At 37.2% G+C, this 17,106-nt stretch overlaps 1 protein-coding gene across 1 annotated transcript; it reads right to left on the minus strand.

The window, feature by feature from the left end:
- Positions 1-271: 271 nt before the first annotated feature.
- LOC134539870 (MAGE-like protein 2) lies at positions 272-16,863 on the minus strand. The gene is made up of 5 exons (XM_063382215.1): positions 16,734-16,863; positions 13,048-13,194; positions 9,513-9,640; positions 5,331-6,340; positions 272-502 (listed from the first exon to the last, which is right to left on the minus strand). Exons 1-5 carry the CDS (start codon positions 16,749-16,751, stop codon positions 477-479), a joined length of 1,329 nt encoding a protein of 442 aa, XP_063238285.1. The 5' UTR covers positions 16,752-16,863; the 3' UTR covers positions 272-476.
- Positions 16,864-17,106: the final 243 nt, after the last annotated feature.

The following is a 17,106-nucleotide window of genomic DNA, read 5'->3' on the forward strand; positions in this document are numbered from 1 at the left end:
AGGATGGACTCCAAGATCCTCTATGCACTCGGACAAATTACATCTGCTCATTGGCTACTGACTCGTGACAACTATTAACTAGAATGCTTTTGATTCGATACTTCTTCCGTTGAGGATTATTCATTGGCACGGAGCCCTTCAGACAACTTGTGGTCCAATCACTGAAGCAGCAAAAGGTTAAACACAATTGGGATTCTAGCCTGTCGCGAAATGAAACCGCGAATTTTTCCGGTCTCCATGTGTATGTGGACTGCAATTAAAATAAAGCACATGTGGACTGCAAGCAGCTCGGAGGCAGTGGGTTTATTGCAAGAACTTGGCGGGTCTCGGGTCGACGAGTGGAACGCAGGCGCCGCGGGAAAGTCGCTGGAAGGAACTCCTGGAGGCTCCAGGCAGGTATTCCAGGCCTTCCTGGAGGCTCCAGGCAGAGGCTGGAGGCCTAGTGCCGGACCTGGTGCTCCTTCGGGCGAACAAGCTCACCGCCGGTAGTGACCTCGCCTGCCTGGACACACACACACACACACACACACACCTCTTCACAACTGCCAACACGTCTCACTGGGGTCTCTTTACAGAAACCTTTTAGGAATTCCTCAATGGCGGACTTCTGTTTCTTTAAAACAAAGTCATAAATACGTATGTACTTACTCACGTTATCGAATGCATGAAACATGTTATGTCAGGTTCGCATGAAAGACACGCACTTGTGCAAACAGGAATTAAACATAGAAGTAGTGTGTTATAGCCGGTACTGGCCCAGGCTTCAGGCTGAGGATTGGGGATTGTCGGGGCGCCATCTTGGATTGTAACGTCACGGCGGCCATCTTGGATTACCGTTTCCTGGACCTTTGACCTTGACACCGGTGGCCATTTGAATTTTTTTTTAAATATTGTAAAGTTCAAAAATGCGTATTTTCAGAAAATATTTTTATGCATGAAACATCAATTAAAGATTCATCAAAAAAATTTTAAAATGGAATTAGAACTCTTCTTCTTGCAAAAACAATTATTTTGATATCGCTTGCAATAAAGCTTCCGTAGTTTTTTTTTGTAGTAAAAAATGACTTAGCTTTGGCTACTCGTTGAAGTCAACACTTTTGAACTGGTGCGATTATCATGATAGTTTTACTTGATGTAAGCTTTTGGACATACTCCATTGCTAAGCATATGTATGTCTGTAGAAGAAAACTACAAAAAATCAATTCCTGTTATGGAATATTAATTGGTGTTTATATCCTGTTGACAACAGCAATTTTTTTGCTTAATTTGTGTTTATGTCTTTTGGGTTTTTTGTAGTTTTCTTCTACAGACATACATGTGCTTAGCAATGGCACATTTCCAAAAGCTTACATCAAGTCATGCACTCCCATTGCACAAATCTTTCAAAGATAATCTGATTGTTTTAGTCGCCCACGTTTAAATATTAAGTTATTTCCTCGAGGCGCTTATAGACTGGAGCCTGTTGGTAAATATATGTTTGCAACATAGCATGTCAGGTCTGGGAGATAGATTTTTGACTTGACTTGCCAGTAATTGGGATCAATAAGTTAAAAGTTAGAAGAGGAAAATTATTTTTAAAAAAATGGTTGTCTTTAAAGTCGGTTTACTGACGATAGTTTAACGTGACAACGTCATAACAAAACATTGATGAAATTATAGTTTAGTTAATGTACTATATTTAAAAGCTACTTTTGAAAAGCCCGCTTTAAACTATTTAATAAAATAGTAGATTCATATGCCAATCGAGTGGAAGAGATAGATGCGGCGCAAGCGTACAATGAGCGTAACAGGACATAGCGTAACGGAACAATGTGTGTAACGGGACACCACGTAACGGGACAATGTGCGTAACAGGACACTTTTTCGTGCGTGCAGCTGGCGTTGATCGATTTATTAGACGTCACGTCAAAAAAATTGGTGAGAACAGGGTCAAAACCCTTTTAAGGATTTAATCATCCACCATATAAAGTAATGGTAACTACTGGAATACGATATTATTATCTGTACAACTAGAAGATTGAGCACTAGTTCGAAGTCTTGTTCTTAGAGGCGATACTGCGCTAGAATCACAAGCAAGCGTCGCACTTACCTAACCCACTAAGACTAAATATATTTTATCCCAGTATTGTTATAATGTTTTTTTACTAAACAAGTCTATATTTAATGATTTTTTTTAAATTCAAGGCATTGTTTTGGCAGTCCTAGCATTTACAGAAAGCAAAATTTCATGTAATAAACAGTTTTTTTTTGCCTTCGTCTTAAAACTACTTTTAGTATTTAATGTATCATTTAATAAAAACCATGGAAACCCAAGTTCATCCATTCTTTTAGAATATATGTTTTTTATGGGTTTTAAATATGATTTAAATAAAAAAAGCCTAGATTTGCTAGTTTTGGTGCGTACTGCGCTGATCGCTATGTATTATTGGTAGCAGACTAATCTCGAAGTTACCCGGGAATAAACGCTATTTTGCATTAGCAGTAATTTATATAACCAAAATAAATCCAACTCTAGTTCAGGCGTCGTTGTTTATAGAAGAAATACTCAAGCACTACAACAACATATGTTTAATGGAAGGTTTAAAATTTAACTTGGGCTTTTATGTGTAGTAAAAGTGTTTAAAATATGTTTATAAGGTATGGGTGGGTGCAATTTGAAAACCGGGTCATATTTTAACATCTTAAACTTACATTATACCTAATTAAATAAGATTGTTCACAACAATAAAGTTTATTTTTTTATTTTTTAAGGAAAATAAAATGTATATATAATTTTAATGAATAAACGGTTTGTGCAAAATAAGTATGCTTATTTGTGATTTGACCCACTAAACTCTTTTGAAAAATATAGTTACAAAAATTATAAAAAAAATTGTTAAATAAGTATTGTTTCAGAAAATAATTTGGTAGCATAAGTGATATAGCGTTTTTATATGTATATTAACAAATAGATTGAAGAACTTATTACTGTCCGAGCTTTATTTAGTTAAAATGGGCTTCTTACTTAAAATAATTAATAACTCCATTATAGAATATTAATGTTTTGGTATAGAAATTAACAAAGTTTGGAGTACGAATTATATTTTTAATTCAGATAGTTTTTGTCTATTTTAAATTTTCAGAGAAATTTTTTTAAAAAGTATTAAATTTTGTTTTAAAAATTTTATGAGATAGGAGGGTCAAAATTATAGTGTATGTGTCTACTTAGTTTTAAAAAATGAAACCGACTGACAGAAAATGTATTCACATATATTATAAAATTAAGATAAATAAATAAATATCATTAATATTTTTTAACATTTAGCAAATCAAATAAGTAAAAATAATAATAAAATTATCTTAAACTTTAGAGTTTTAAAAAGCAATAATGAAATCTATAAAAAAAACAGTTATGCTCAGTAGTAGGGTTCAAATCTAGATCCTTGTAAAATATCTACTATACTGACCCTAAGAGAAGCGATAGAAAATGGTTTAGATAATTGTGTATACACTTTGTAATCCCAGAATTATAATGAATTGTATAAACTGTATTTTTAAGAGGGTAAAAATGGCAAAACACGTGTTCTTTCAGAAAATTTTAAACCTAAAACATAATTTAAAGATTCTTGAAAACACTTTTGGGACTCATTTATCCGCCAAATAAAGTCCTGCTTACTTCTCACATATGATAGTTATCCTCTTTAAAAGAGAAGTTAGCTCTCAATTTCAGAGCCTTGCGCTTAGAGGCGATAATACCGCGCTAGAAGATCTAAGGAGCGTCATACCTCACTAAAACAAATACATTCATAAAAAGGCCCCCCTTAGCGAGTAGAGGCATATTCTAAAGTTATTTGCTGCTTATATTTCGTGATTTCGAACAAGTTTTACAATAAATTATTCATATAACTACATTTATGTTTTAATTATAATAAATTTTAAAGTTGAGTATATAAATTTTATATGACTATTAAAATTCATTTAACATTTTATAAAAGTTTTTCTATCATTAAAATTGGTTGACTGTAAAGTCGGTTTACGGACGATAGTTTAACGTGACAACGTCATAACAAAACATTGATGAAATGATTGCATACTTTTATGAATAACATTGATTTTTTTTATTGAATTATCACTATTTTTTATGGTTACAAAGGAGTGAAATTAAGTCTATAATTGAATTGATAAATTTACTTTTATTTGCACTCATTAATTCAAATATGTTTATTTCTTTAACGAAGAGATTATTTTAACTATAACTTCTATACAAGTTTGCTATTTAACTTCTTCCAGTCTGTGTTATTCTGTTAAGGATAGGGCGATGATAGGAAAAGTAGGAAACGAATGGGAGTGTTTCAATTTTAATCTGCCTCGAAAAAGTCAAATCGATGGTTGTTCCAATCGAGTGGAAGAGAGATAGATGCGGCGCAAGCGTACAATGAGCGTAACGGGACACAGCGTAACGGGAAAATGTGCGTAACGGGACACTTTTCGTGCGTGCAGCTGGCGTTCATCGGTTTATTAGACGTTGTCACGTCAAAAACTTAATTTGGCACACTTGTACGTTAGGTACGTCTCCGAATGTTCACGAGAGCAACTATACCTATAGGTACAGGTTAACACCACCACACGCAGCTGTCTGGACCACTTCGGCTCGTGCAGATAGAACATAAACGCACACACGCTTTTAACTACAAACGCATTGGTATATATTTATTACTATACACTTCTGCGTACCTCTAGATTGACCAAAATTTCCCTTTTGACAAAATAGCTACCTCGCATCAACATAACGACGTTGATAGGCAACTACATAAAGGAGAATCTGGATTCTGATCAAAATCTCTCTCGATGCTTCAGAACATGCGCATTAGACGTCACCATGATGGTACTCGCGTACTTCGTTGTATTTCTGTTCCTTACTAAAAGTTGAAACTCATTAAGCCAAATAAGAAGGTATTACTTTTAAAAACCAAGCAAGTAAAAAAATAATTTCAAATATTAGCATAATTCGGTTTTGTATACAATATTTAAAAATACATTTAGTAAATAAAAAATATAAGTTAAATTTGAATTGAAAATTTTAGTCGTAAATTAAAAAAAACAATGAATAAATAACATATTTAATCTCATACGAAATTAATTTCTTTTTACTACTCTTCATTACTTCTGGGAAAAAAAATATTCACTCTATTATGTATTTATAATTAATGATGTTTACCCGTATACAACCACTTAATTGCCAAATTTACATAATGTATAGCGGTCGCCACCGATAGCGAAACAAAAAAAAGATTACCAACATATAGACAAAAAATAATATACTAACAAAATTCTACACGATAATTACGAACCTCGAGGGACGTGCTTATCTGCGCCGGACAAGGTGGGCACATCCTCGGCCATCGGTGGAGTGCCCACCTCTTCCGTCTTCGTGCCCACCTCTTCGGCCACCGGCGGATTAACGACCGCCTCGGCCACTGGCAGGGTGTGCGATTCTCCAGCTATCGGCAGTTTGTCAAACTCTTCGGCCATCAGTAGATTTACCACCTCGTTAGCCAGCGGCGGGGCAGCCAACTCATTGGTCATCGGCGCGGTGGCCGGCTCTTTATCCGTCAGTAGATCGGTCACTTCTTCGGCCATCGTTTGACCGGAAACTTCTTCGGCCACCGGTGGACTGGCCACTTGTTGAGCCATCGCGGGCCCGGTCACCGCTTCTTGGAACATCGAAGATGTGCCCAATTCCTCGGCTATCCGCGGGATTCCCTCCTTTTCGACCGTCGGACGGCTGGAAAACTCTTCGGCTATCGGCGACGTGCCCGCCACTTCGGTCATCAGCAGAGGAGCCAGAGGTGGGGCGGCCAACTCCCTAGCCGTCGGCTGGGTGTCCAACTCTTTATCAATCGGTAAATTGGCCACTTGTTCGGCCGTCGCGGGACTGGGCTCCGGTACAGCCGTCAGTGGGCGGACGACCTCAGCCGCCGGGAGGGTGGGAAATTCTCCAGGCATCGGTGTAGTGGCGACCTCCTCCACCATCGGCGCGGCGGCAATGAGTGGAGGGAACAACTCTCCGGCCACCGGTGTGGCGGCAACCTTCCCCGACGCGAAGAGACTGGCCACTTGTTCGGACGTGAGCAGATCGGCCACCTCCTCGGCCACGGGCGGCAGTTGCGCCAGGACGTGGCGGCGCCGCGGCTTGGGCAGGGTGGGGGGCCCGCGCCTGGAGGGGCGCGGCCTGTGGGGCGGCGACACCGGGGAATCCCGGGACCTCGAGGGTGAAGACTCCTCCTCAACGCCGGCGGCGGGGGGACTGTCCGCCGAGGCCTCCTCTGGTTCGCTCTTCGGCCGCAGCGCCCGGCGCCACCTGGGGACCATCCGCGCCGCCGCCAATTCACATCATCAAGTTCCATTATTAGGGACCGGAAAAATTCGCAAATTCAACGACCTGCAGGACGGACTCCGAGATCCTCCATGCACTCGGACAAGTTACATCAGCTCATTGGCTACTGACTCGTGACAACTATTAACTAGAATGCTTTTGATTCGATACTTATTTCGTTCAGGATTGTTCAATTGGCTCTGATTCCTTCAGACAACCTGTGGTCCAATCACTGAAGCAGCAAAAGGTTAAATACATTTGGATTCTAGCCTATCGCGAAATGAAACCGCGAATTTTTCCGGTCTCTATCGATTATTTAATTTCTTTTTATAAATTAAAAAATTTTTCCCGATTTTATAACATACAAATTACGGATTTTCAAGATGGCGGCAGTAATGGAAATTGCAACGGTGATGTCATCATTCAATACGGCGGTCATAATCCTAGATGACGTCAGAGGCTTATCAGAGGCTTTAGACATGGATGCTTAAGCCTCTTTTAGGAATTTGGGTTATTTCTAAGGCAAAAAGTGTTTTGAGGTTTTTCGAAATCCTAATTTTTGATTTGTGGAATTTTTTGAGAATTTTCGGCAGAAGATTTTCCCAAAAAAATTGAAATTTTGGCAATTTTGATGATTTTGGGCAAATTTGGGCAAATTTCTGCTAATTTGAAGTTCAAAGGTCAAGGTTAAGGTCAAAGTTCAAGGTCAAGGTCATCCAAGATGGCCGCCGTGACGTCAGAGCTGGGTCGTCACCACTCACCACGCGCCAGCCAACGCCAGTGCCCGGACATACTTTCCTATAGTACTGGGAAAATTTGCTGAAATTAATATAACAATGAAAAACAGTCTTTAACTGATCAGCTATAAACACACTACGTTTGTTGTCAATTAGTTTGTACTCGCCCCAAGTTGGATCAGTCATTCGATGATTTCGCCTCGTGTCTGATAGTGACAGTTCTGTGGTGACGTACCGCGTCTGATTCTGTGTGCGAATACCTGGAAGTCAACTTCTGTGTCACGTCATGTCTGTGAGTGCCCGGTTGAAAAGAAACACTTTAATTATATTACAAATCTATTCGACAGTCAACTTAAATTTCTCCGGAGGAGTAATAATTAAAGGATATTTTTTGAGAACCAAAATAATAATTTTTTTAACAAACTGAATTTTCTAACTGTGTAAATTTATAGCGGGCAGTTTTTTATTTACACGCAAAACAACAATCATTATAAAATGAATTTTCAAATGTGATAAATAAATACTGATTAATCGATGTGATATTACTGTAATGCACAATATAAATAAGATAAGGGACACTTAAATATTAAAGAAACCTTTTAGGCCATGTCACCGACAATGCGCTAATAAAGGAAACGTGCTCGAACACACAAGGTACACTGGTAAGTAGCTGGTCAACAAGTTAATGACATTTTAAGTGAGAATGGCCCCAATCCATAACTACATCTATCCGAGAGATTGCCAGTGACTGTTGAACAACATATTTGATCAGCTTATTCTATATTAGAAGAGCAGAATATGTTGGGTTCCTATTGGTGCTAAAACTTGATGACCCCTATTGTATTAATTAAAAATAAAGTTGTGTACAATATTTTCTCACATGTATTGACTCCCCAAAAATAAATATTATTTACGTGGGTGTTTTTATCTGCGTAATGTTTTTCTAATGTTGTATAGTACTTAAGTTTTAACAGGGCTTGAAATCAGTAATCAAATACTTTAAGGTAAATGTTGTGAATATGTTTTTTGTGCTATTTTACTGTATGGAATTACCCACTAGGCTTTGTCAGTAATGTTTAAAAACATCCCATTACAATAAATATAGTTTAAAAAACTAAAAAACATGCTTTTAAAGAATATCAAACTAAAAAGTAAAAAATAATTTTAAAATTAAATTTATGACAATAGTATATAAGCAATACTAGTATAAATGAGAAAAAAGCTTGAGGCGCTTTGTGCCATATTTTTTGAATATTAAGCGCCCCATGCTTTTTTCTCATTTATACTAGTATTGCTTATATACTATTGTCATAAATTTAATTTTAAAATTATTTTTTACTTTTTAGTTTGATATTCTTTAAAAGCATGTTTTTTAGTTTTTTAAACTATATTTATTTTTAACTTTTTAGTTTGATATTCTTTAAAAGCATGTTTTTTTAGTTTTTTAAACTATATTTATGTATAATTATCATAGGGAAATGAGTTACCGACACTACCTATTACCATCTGAGATAACTATTTGGAGTTGCAACGTCACAAAGAAATGGTAAAGTCTCTACGAATCATTTACAGTTAGATGTATGGATATAATATTAGAATTTACCGGGGAAAAAAAAAAAAAAAAACATTTTCTTTTTCGGCGTGGCCGGGAGTAGAACCCACGTTCGCTGAATCCGAAAGCTGACGTCACAGAAGTCGCGCGCCTTAGACCGCTCGGCTAACGAACGTAATGAAATGGGTGGGACATTTTACAGTGATGAGTCACTCACTCTTAGTCGAAAGAGTTACAGACGGACAGACAGAGTTACAGACGGCGGACAAACATACAGGTGAAGCTAATATAAAGCATGTAAATAAAAAAGCGCTTAATGCTCTTCCTTTGTTGTGTGTGTTACTTGATTCAGGCACTGACAGTTAACATGTGACAATTTTGAGGAACTGATAAGGTTATTTAAATATTAAAAATCTATTTTTTAAAATATTTTAAATCCATTCCTTTGTATTGGATGAAGTTTTTTTTTTTAAAAACAAATACATTTTTTTTTTCGGTTTGGCAAATGTACCAATGTTAATGTGATATTCGGAATATTTAAGAAATTCCTATAATCAAATCTTGCTTGGTAGTGAAAAAGAAAATTTTCCATTAGATTTTCAATAAAAATTAAAGCAATATGCGTTTTGACAAATGCATGATGAAGCATGTGGACATCAGAAGCGTACGAGAGGAGAGGGATGTAATGAAATATCACCCTATCGGCCTCTATCCCCTCTAAACACGAAATTCTAAAAAAATTATCGAAATGTAGTATCCTTCTCGCCAGCAAAAGGAAAAAAAATGGGAAGTTGAAGCGGGAAAATGGTCATATCCGCCCTGAAGCAAGTTCTGCACGCGCTCCTGGTTGCAATGTATTGTTTCTCACCGCTGGGTGATCTCGTAGAGTTGCTCGAAGATCTCACATTGCTCGATGTAGTTCCAGTAGTAACCAGCCACGTACGAGGCAATGATCGTCAGCATGACGAGGATCAGCCTGAGAACGAAACTGCCAACCTGTCGGCAAAAAAAAATTTTGACGTGACAACGTCTAATAAATCGATGAACGCCGGCAGCACGCACAAAAAAGTGTCACGTTACGTACATTGTTCCGTTACGCTGTGTCCCGTTACGCTCATTGTTCCGTTACGCTGTGTTACGTTACGCTGTCGGCGAGTGCAGTAATAATAGGTTATGTTACAATTGACTAAAAATTATGGTGATTCATAAAATTGATGATAGATATTTGATTACAGTTTATTTATATGAAAACTTGTTCATAATTATATTTAAACTTTATAGCTAAACGCCAGTTTTTTAAATTAATTACAAGTAATCTACACGTGAACTGTTTCGTCGACTGTTTATAAAGTGGAGTGAGAAGTTAATGTGGTTTTCATTGCTTATTACAATAACAATTTCGGCAATAAAGGTTAACTATTTTTGCATTTTAAAAATCTGATTACTAGTATAATTTCAAGTATTTATTCTTTTATTATTAAAATAAAAATTATTCAACTTTATTCATAAAATTATGCAATCATTTCATCAATGTTTTGTTATGTCGTTGTCACGTTAAACTATCGTCCGTAAACCGACTTTGCAGACAACCAATTTTTTATGTAACAACTGCTTAAGAGCAAAGAATACAGATTAATTTTTAAATAAGATAATTTTTTTACAGGATGTATAAATTTTTGGAAACTAGATTCAATATACAGCCTGTCCATAAAAAAATGTCCCTGTTTCAATTGTATATTATAACAGTTTAATTTAGACTATTTACAACAAATCACACATTAAATTGAAAGTGAACTCACCTAGTTTTTTTCTTACAAATGTTATATATGTGAACATCCGAGCTTAATTCCAATTCTTCCCACACTTTGGTTAACACGTCCGGAGTAATGGAAGCAATAGCCTCTTCAATTCTATGTTTCAACTCTGGTGAACCATTAGGTAGCGGCGGAACGTAGACACGATCTTTCATAAGGACCCAAAGAAAAAAAAATTGCAAGGTGATATTTCAGGCAAACGTGGTGGCCAGCGTAAAATAGCTTTATCGTCTCAACCATTACGACCAATCCAAAGGTCTGAGACTTTGACGTTCAACCACTCTCGTATAAAGAGATGCCAATGAAGAGGGACTCCAAACTGTTGGCAAATAATTTTTACATGTTCACCTTCTACTAATTGGGAAAAGAGCCTTTCTTTCGCGCTGCAAGCAAGAAAACTACAATCAAACTACAAAAACTGAGTTACTATTTAATTGTGACTTTGAACCGACAGTCTACACCACTTACAGTCGATACTATTTCATTTTACAACTGTGGGATTATTTTATGGACATACTGTATTTTTTATGAGTTAAACACCCTTCCAAAAATTTCTATAGATATTAATACTCAGAATATATTTTCATATATTTCAAAAATGCAAAATTACTACACCATCTGGATTTCAAAAAAAGTATTAATAAAATTATTTTACTACAACAACTATTATTTCATATAGGAATTTAAATAACGCTAAGGCTAACGTCCACATTCTTCAGAGTCGTCTTTTTGAGACGCAACAGGATTAGGCTGTTTACTGTTCGCTGGTTCAACACCCATCTCCAGGGCGAGCGGTGATGTTCCATGTCTAGTCTCAGAAGTACTGCAGGATTGAAGTCACCAGGCACAACAATTTTTCTGTACTTTTGCAAAAGGTTGCTTTGTAATCTAGTTGCCAAGAAAAAGTTTAGAATACTGTACTGCAAGAAAGATATTGTAACTTTTTAACACATGGTTATGGTGATTTTTTTTATATGTGAAATAAGTTTTTCGAGATAATACTGTTACGAACGTGGGCAAGGCCGCGACACGTGCAGGTGCAGAGCTGGATGGCGGCTGCCGCAACATGATATGCGCCGCGCGCGCCTGGAAGATTACAAGGATTGTCGCTTTCCCCTCTCCTTCCCTCCACTCCCCGCGCGGCGCCCTGCCTTTGACACGTAACTGACACCGGACAGCTGCGGAGTTACGCGAGCCGCCGACACGTGTTTCGAGAGATTTCTACCGTCGTGTCGGCGCGGAATGACGCGACAGGCCCCAGCCACGCTCGTGAGTTCTGGAAATGGCTGGTGGCTGATATATAAAACGAGGACGGCGCCCTCGGAGAGAGAGAGAGAGAGAGAGAGTTCAGTCAGTCAGAGTGAAGTCGGGAGTTCTCCCGCGGCGGAGCTTCCGGGCGATAGAGCGGCGAAGTCCCTGGACGAAGGTTCCAGGGCAGAGAGTTCAGTTCCGGGCGATAGTGGCGCGGGCGCGGCGGAGTCCCGAGCGAAGTTTCGAGCGAGGCGTCGAGCGAATCCTCGGCGAAGGCAAGTGAGTCGGCGGCGGCGGAGTGCGGCGACGGAGACCCACGAGGGGCTCTGCGGCGAGAGTTGCGCCAGAGGTGCGGCCCAGCGAGGTGTGCGGTGTGTGAAAACGAGTGACTTGAGGAAGCAACATTATTTTTAAGTGAAATGATTATTTGCCATTTTAGAAGATAAATTGTAAGAGACATAAGTAATGGCCATCAATAAAACTGCGTGTGTAATAAAATATTTAATTTGGCTATCCTTTACGAATCCGCGGTAAAATCGTAACAGTACTAAGTGTTTCCTACGAAAATTGACGCACGATTTTTGTATTTTAAATGATTGTTTCATTCAAGCATATATTTATTTAGCATTTTTCTGATATGTATTGTATGTATGTATTCTGTATTGTGCTTATTATGTACGCAGTTAATACTGAATAGATATTCTGGGGAATGTTGGGAAATATTTTTTTAACTATTGGAGCTGCTGGGATAAAACCAAGCATATACGCTTGCCTAAGAATCTGTACTCAGTATTACTGCAAACACTATTATGTGGTGATAGAGTTGTTTTCATGAAAATGTACAAATTTACAAATATCTGTAATTTTCCAAAAACATTAATGTTTCATTTACAAAAAAAATTGGTTGTCTGTAAAGTCGGTTTACGGACGATAGTTTAACGTGACGTCATAACAAAACATTCATGAAATGATTGCAAACTTTTATTAATAACATTGAATCATTTTTATTTAATTATCACTATTTTGTATGGAAACAAAGAAGGAGTGAAATGAAATCTACAATTTAATTGATAAATGTACTTTTATTTGCACTCATTCATTCAAATATTTTTATTACTTTAACGAAGAGATTATATTAAATATAACTTTTATGCATGTTTGTTATTTAACTTCTTCCAATCTGTGTTATTCTGTTAAGGATAGGACGATGATAGGAGAACGGGACAATGTGCGTAACGGGAAACTTTATCGTGCGTGTAGCCGGCGTTCATCGATTTATTAGACGTTGTCACGTCAAAAATCAACTAAGTGTCACGGTGCAAGGTTCCAGCAGGTTACCGGACTGTACGGCGGCGCTACCACGTCTCCGGTGAGGAATGTCGTCTGGACGGCGATTGCACTCACGCCACTCGGTGGTTCCTTCAGCTCCACCGGTGGCGCTGTCTCCGAGACCGGCGCGGGGGTCGGCGGGTACGTACCGACTTCCTGAAACCATTCCACATTATTAATTAATATTGATCTTTAGAAGAAAAAAAACGAGGTGAAATACACCTTACACTAGATATTATCTTTGAAAGATTTGTGCAATGGGAGTGCATGACTTGATGTAAGCTTTTCGACATACGCCATTGCTAAGCACATGTATGTCTGTAGAAGAAAACTACAAAAAACACAAAAGACAAAAACACAAATTGGGTTAAATATTTTTGTGCTGTCATCATTTTCGAGGGTTTTTTCGTTCCGTTAGTCAATTTTTCTTTGGTTTTCTTTGTTTGTTGACCATATTCCTGTTATGAAAAATTATGTGGTGTTTATATCCTGTTGACAACAGTTAATTTTTGCTTAATTTGTGTTTTTGTCTTTTGTGTTTTTTGTAGTTTTCTTCCACAGACATACATGTGCTTAGCAATGGCGTATGTCCAAATGCTTTCATCAAGACACCTTACACTAACATGAACACACTCACGTGTTTCATATAGTGTAAAAGATGCTGTGTGTCAAAGAAAGTGTTATGCGTATAAAGCTGTTGAAAATAATTATTTATTTAAAAACAATTATTGGCATACGCAATTGCTGGCAATCGCTGTTTGTCATAGAAATGCCACAATATATAACAAAATTTAATTTCATGCACAAGTACAAAGACAAAACAAGCCCAAAATTAGCCTATGCCAAATTTCAAGTACACACACAGCACAGATAATTATGTGGAATAAATTAGAAGGAAATTGTGTTTCAGTACAGATGAAAACAGTTCCAAGAAGAACAAAAATTACAGACTAACAAAAACCTTGAAAAAACACAGCAACACGACAACTCAGCGATGCACAGAAGAACCCAGCCATGAAACTAAACATAATACTATTCTGGGCAACACAACAACGCTGGCACTAACACAGTTTGCTTCCTAAGACAAGACAGTGCATCTTCGGTTTTTTTTTTTTTGGTTCGTTGTAAATAAATATGGCGGTGTTGATAAAAGGATACTAATGGTCAATTAGGTTTGGTTAGCTACGTTGTAAATACTTTAAAATATCGTGGACGGTTGATTTTGTTAGGATTTTTAATTTTTTTTTTCCTAACCTAACTAAAACTAAGTGTATTTTGGAGGGGTCCGGGTTAGGGAGGGACCTAGGTGCGTCTCAGGCCGAAGCCTATACGCCTAGTCATGCTGGGATTAGCCATGCAAGGAGAGGGTCGCATGCATCATGTGCTAGGAGGGGATTGGCCAGCCATGGCAGCGATTGGCACCATGACTAACTCCCCTCACTCTTAAATCTAGACTATAACTAGAGATAGGTTGGGCCCAGGTAAAACCTGCATAGACACAGGGAAAACCCTGGGAACATTCATGCGGGATGCAAATTGGCATGCATTACGTGTAGGAATTTACAGGAGACAGAGGATGGTCTGGATGAAGTGTTGGACAGAGTAGAAAAGAGTCTACCATGCGGGGGTTGGGCACTTGGACTCGTAGTCGGCTTTGCTTTTTATCCAGGACTGGATTTAGTGACCAGGGACGCAAGCGCCCCTGGTGGTGAGTGGTTGCACTGACCACTCACTCCGCCGCCAGTCAGCACCTAAAAAACTAAGAAACTAAAACAGAAAAAAGATAAATGACTTACAAACTAGGCATTTCGTTACGAAATATGCAAAAACCCAACTCAGGGATGGACGTGCAGTGCTTAAGATAAAACTAAAATAAGAACTAAAAATATATATTTTTTTAATAGCTACATTGAAGATACGGAAAAAAAACATGAACTTCGGGGAACTTCGGGTTTTGGCTCTCTCGTCTGTGAAAAGAAGGCTTCTCCTGGATGGGGCTCGCCACGTCGCCCGAGTTAGCTCGTACCACTGCAAGTGGCGTAGTGTTACTTTATACGTGGTGCAATATGGGGACGGGAAGTCATCACGTGGTAATGTGTAAGTAGAAGACATGTGATGGAATTTCTCTTGGGACAGAGAACTATAGCTGAAGTACCCGTCGAGCCCCGGGCGATACACGACGTAAAGAGGTTGCCACGGAGACGAAGAAATAATAAACATTGCAATAACGACATCACGTCGATATTTCACCGAAATGTTGTTGAAAGGGATGTGCGAAAGAGAAAATTTTGTTTTTAGTCATGAAATCTCGCGTAGACGTCGTCACCTTTTGGGAGATGATTTTCGTAAATTACGTACTTATTTGTTTCTTACTTAGCAAAATAAATATACATTCCGAAATTAATATATGTAAAACCTGTTGCTGCAAAACGTAAAATTCAGATTTTTAATGCCCCGAAATATCTTATTTTCGTAATATCGTTAAGTAGCGAAAATAATATAAGTGCCAAATTACAAGTCTGCAGGTCTTACGGTTCCAGAGAATTCATGATGAGGGAGTCAGTGAGTGGTATTTCGCTTATTCATGTCTGTGTATAAGTATAAACATAGAGAGAGATGTATTGGGAATATGAAGCATATATAAAATTTAAGCGCAAACTAGTTTTAAATGGTCAGTGTTACTAAGGTATGATAAATGCCTGGGTAAAGAAAATATTTTCTATGGTATCAAAATTTACTATTAACGCGTTTTTTTGCAACGACAAGCCTAAAATTTAGTGACATTATTTACGGTAGTTAAAATGGCTCTCTTGCAGGGTTAAACAGATATGGGTTTATGTACACATTAAGTGCTTTTGTAAATAAAATACGCAATCTAAATAAAACATTTTTTTGTAAACTATTAAATAATGTTTACCAACTTGCCAAACAGGGTATGGTATTTCCGATAGAATTGATTTCCCATCTCCGGCCAGAGTGCCATCTAAGCGGGGCAAATTATTAATTAATTAACTGAAGTGAATTATCCCTTGAGAGTTTTCCTTGTTTTAAACAAGGTGAAAACCACATTGTGGAAAAATAACTCAATTTTTTGAAAAGATTTTGGGTTCACAAACCCTTGCTATGAACGCTATAAACAAAGTTAATGTTGGGTACGGTACTTAAAGATCACCAAAATAATACTAACATATAGTATAATAAAGTTTATTTTTTGTAGATTGTATATTCTTTCCGTAAAAAAAAAGTTATTTAATACAGTAGCGAAAATGTTTGTCTGAAAGTGATCGTTTGTGTGACCATTCATAGGATTTTACAGAATTTTATGTATAAAGTACCTTAACCAAATAAACGTTTACACGATTTTACGGTATTAAAAATATAGTTATCATATCATGACTAACCAATAAAATTATAACTACTTGTAACTAAACCTACATCGTCTATTTACAAAATGACTAGAGAATACGTCAGAAATAAAAATTGTTTTATGTTTTTTGCCTTATACGCTTAAAATACTAGACTCCGACTACCAAAATGTTTGAAAATTATTTTTACATTTACATTAAATTAATACACGTAAACATTTGTCCAATGGTATGTTGGTAATAACTAAGTTATGATTATTTAACATTTAAAAGACTTATTTTATATCAACTTAGTTTGTACACAAAATTATTGTTTATATTAATACATACGTTTAGAATTTCTTCCATTGTGTTAGATCCTTACACTAATAATTTATAAAATAATTCCATGACACGTGAAACGGTAAAGCTGAAATGTATCCTCGCGGAAAAAGTTTATATCATAGAAATGTTTTCAGACAGTCAAAATAAGTTACACTTCGTTAAAAAAAAAAAATATGAGGGAGTCTTCAGAATTCGCCAGTGATGATTAAATATCTAACCTCAGTGACAATCAAATTCATGTCTTCACATGTTGCAAATAAGCAAAGAATAAGAAACTCATAGAAAATATTTAACGCACAATTATTTAAATTAATGTCGAGCGTGATACACGTACGAAAAGTATTCATTTTAGGGAAAACGGTAATAGTATATCCGTATT

Source organism: Bacillus rossius, chromosome 16, assembly GCF_032445375.1.
Source record: "Bacillus rossius redtenbacheri isolate Brsri chromosome 16, Brsri_v3, whole genome shotgun sequence".
Taxonomy (NCBI): domain Eukaryota; kingdom Metazoa; phylum Arthropoda; class Insecta; order Phasmatodea; family Bacillidae; genus Bacillus; species Bacillus rossius.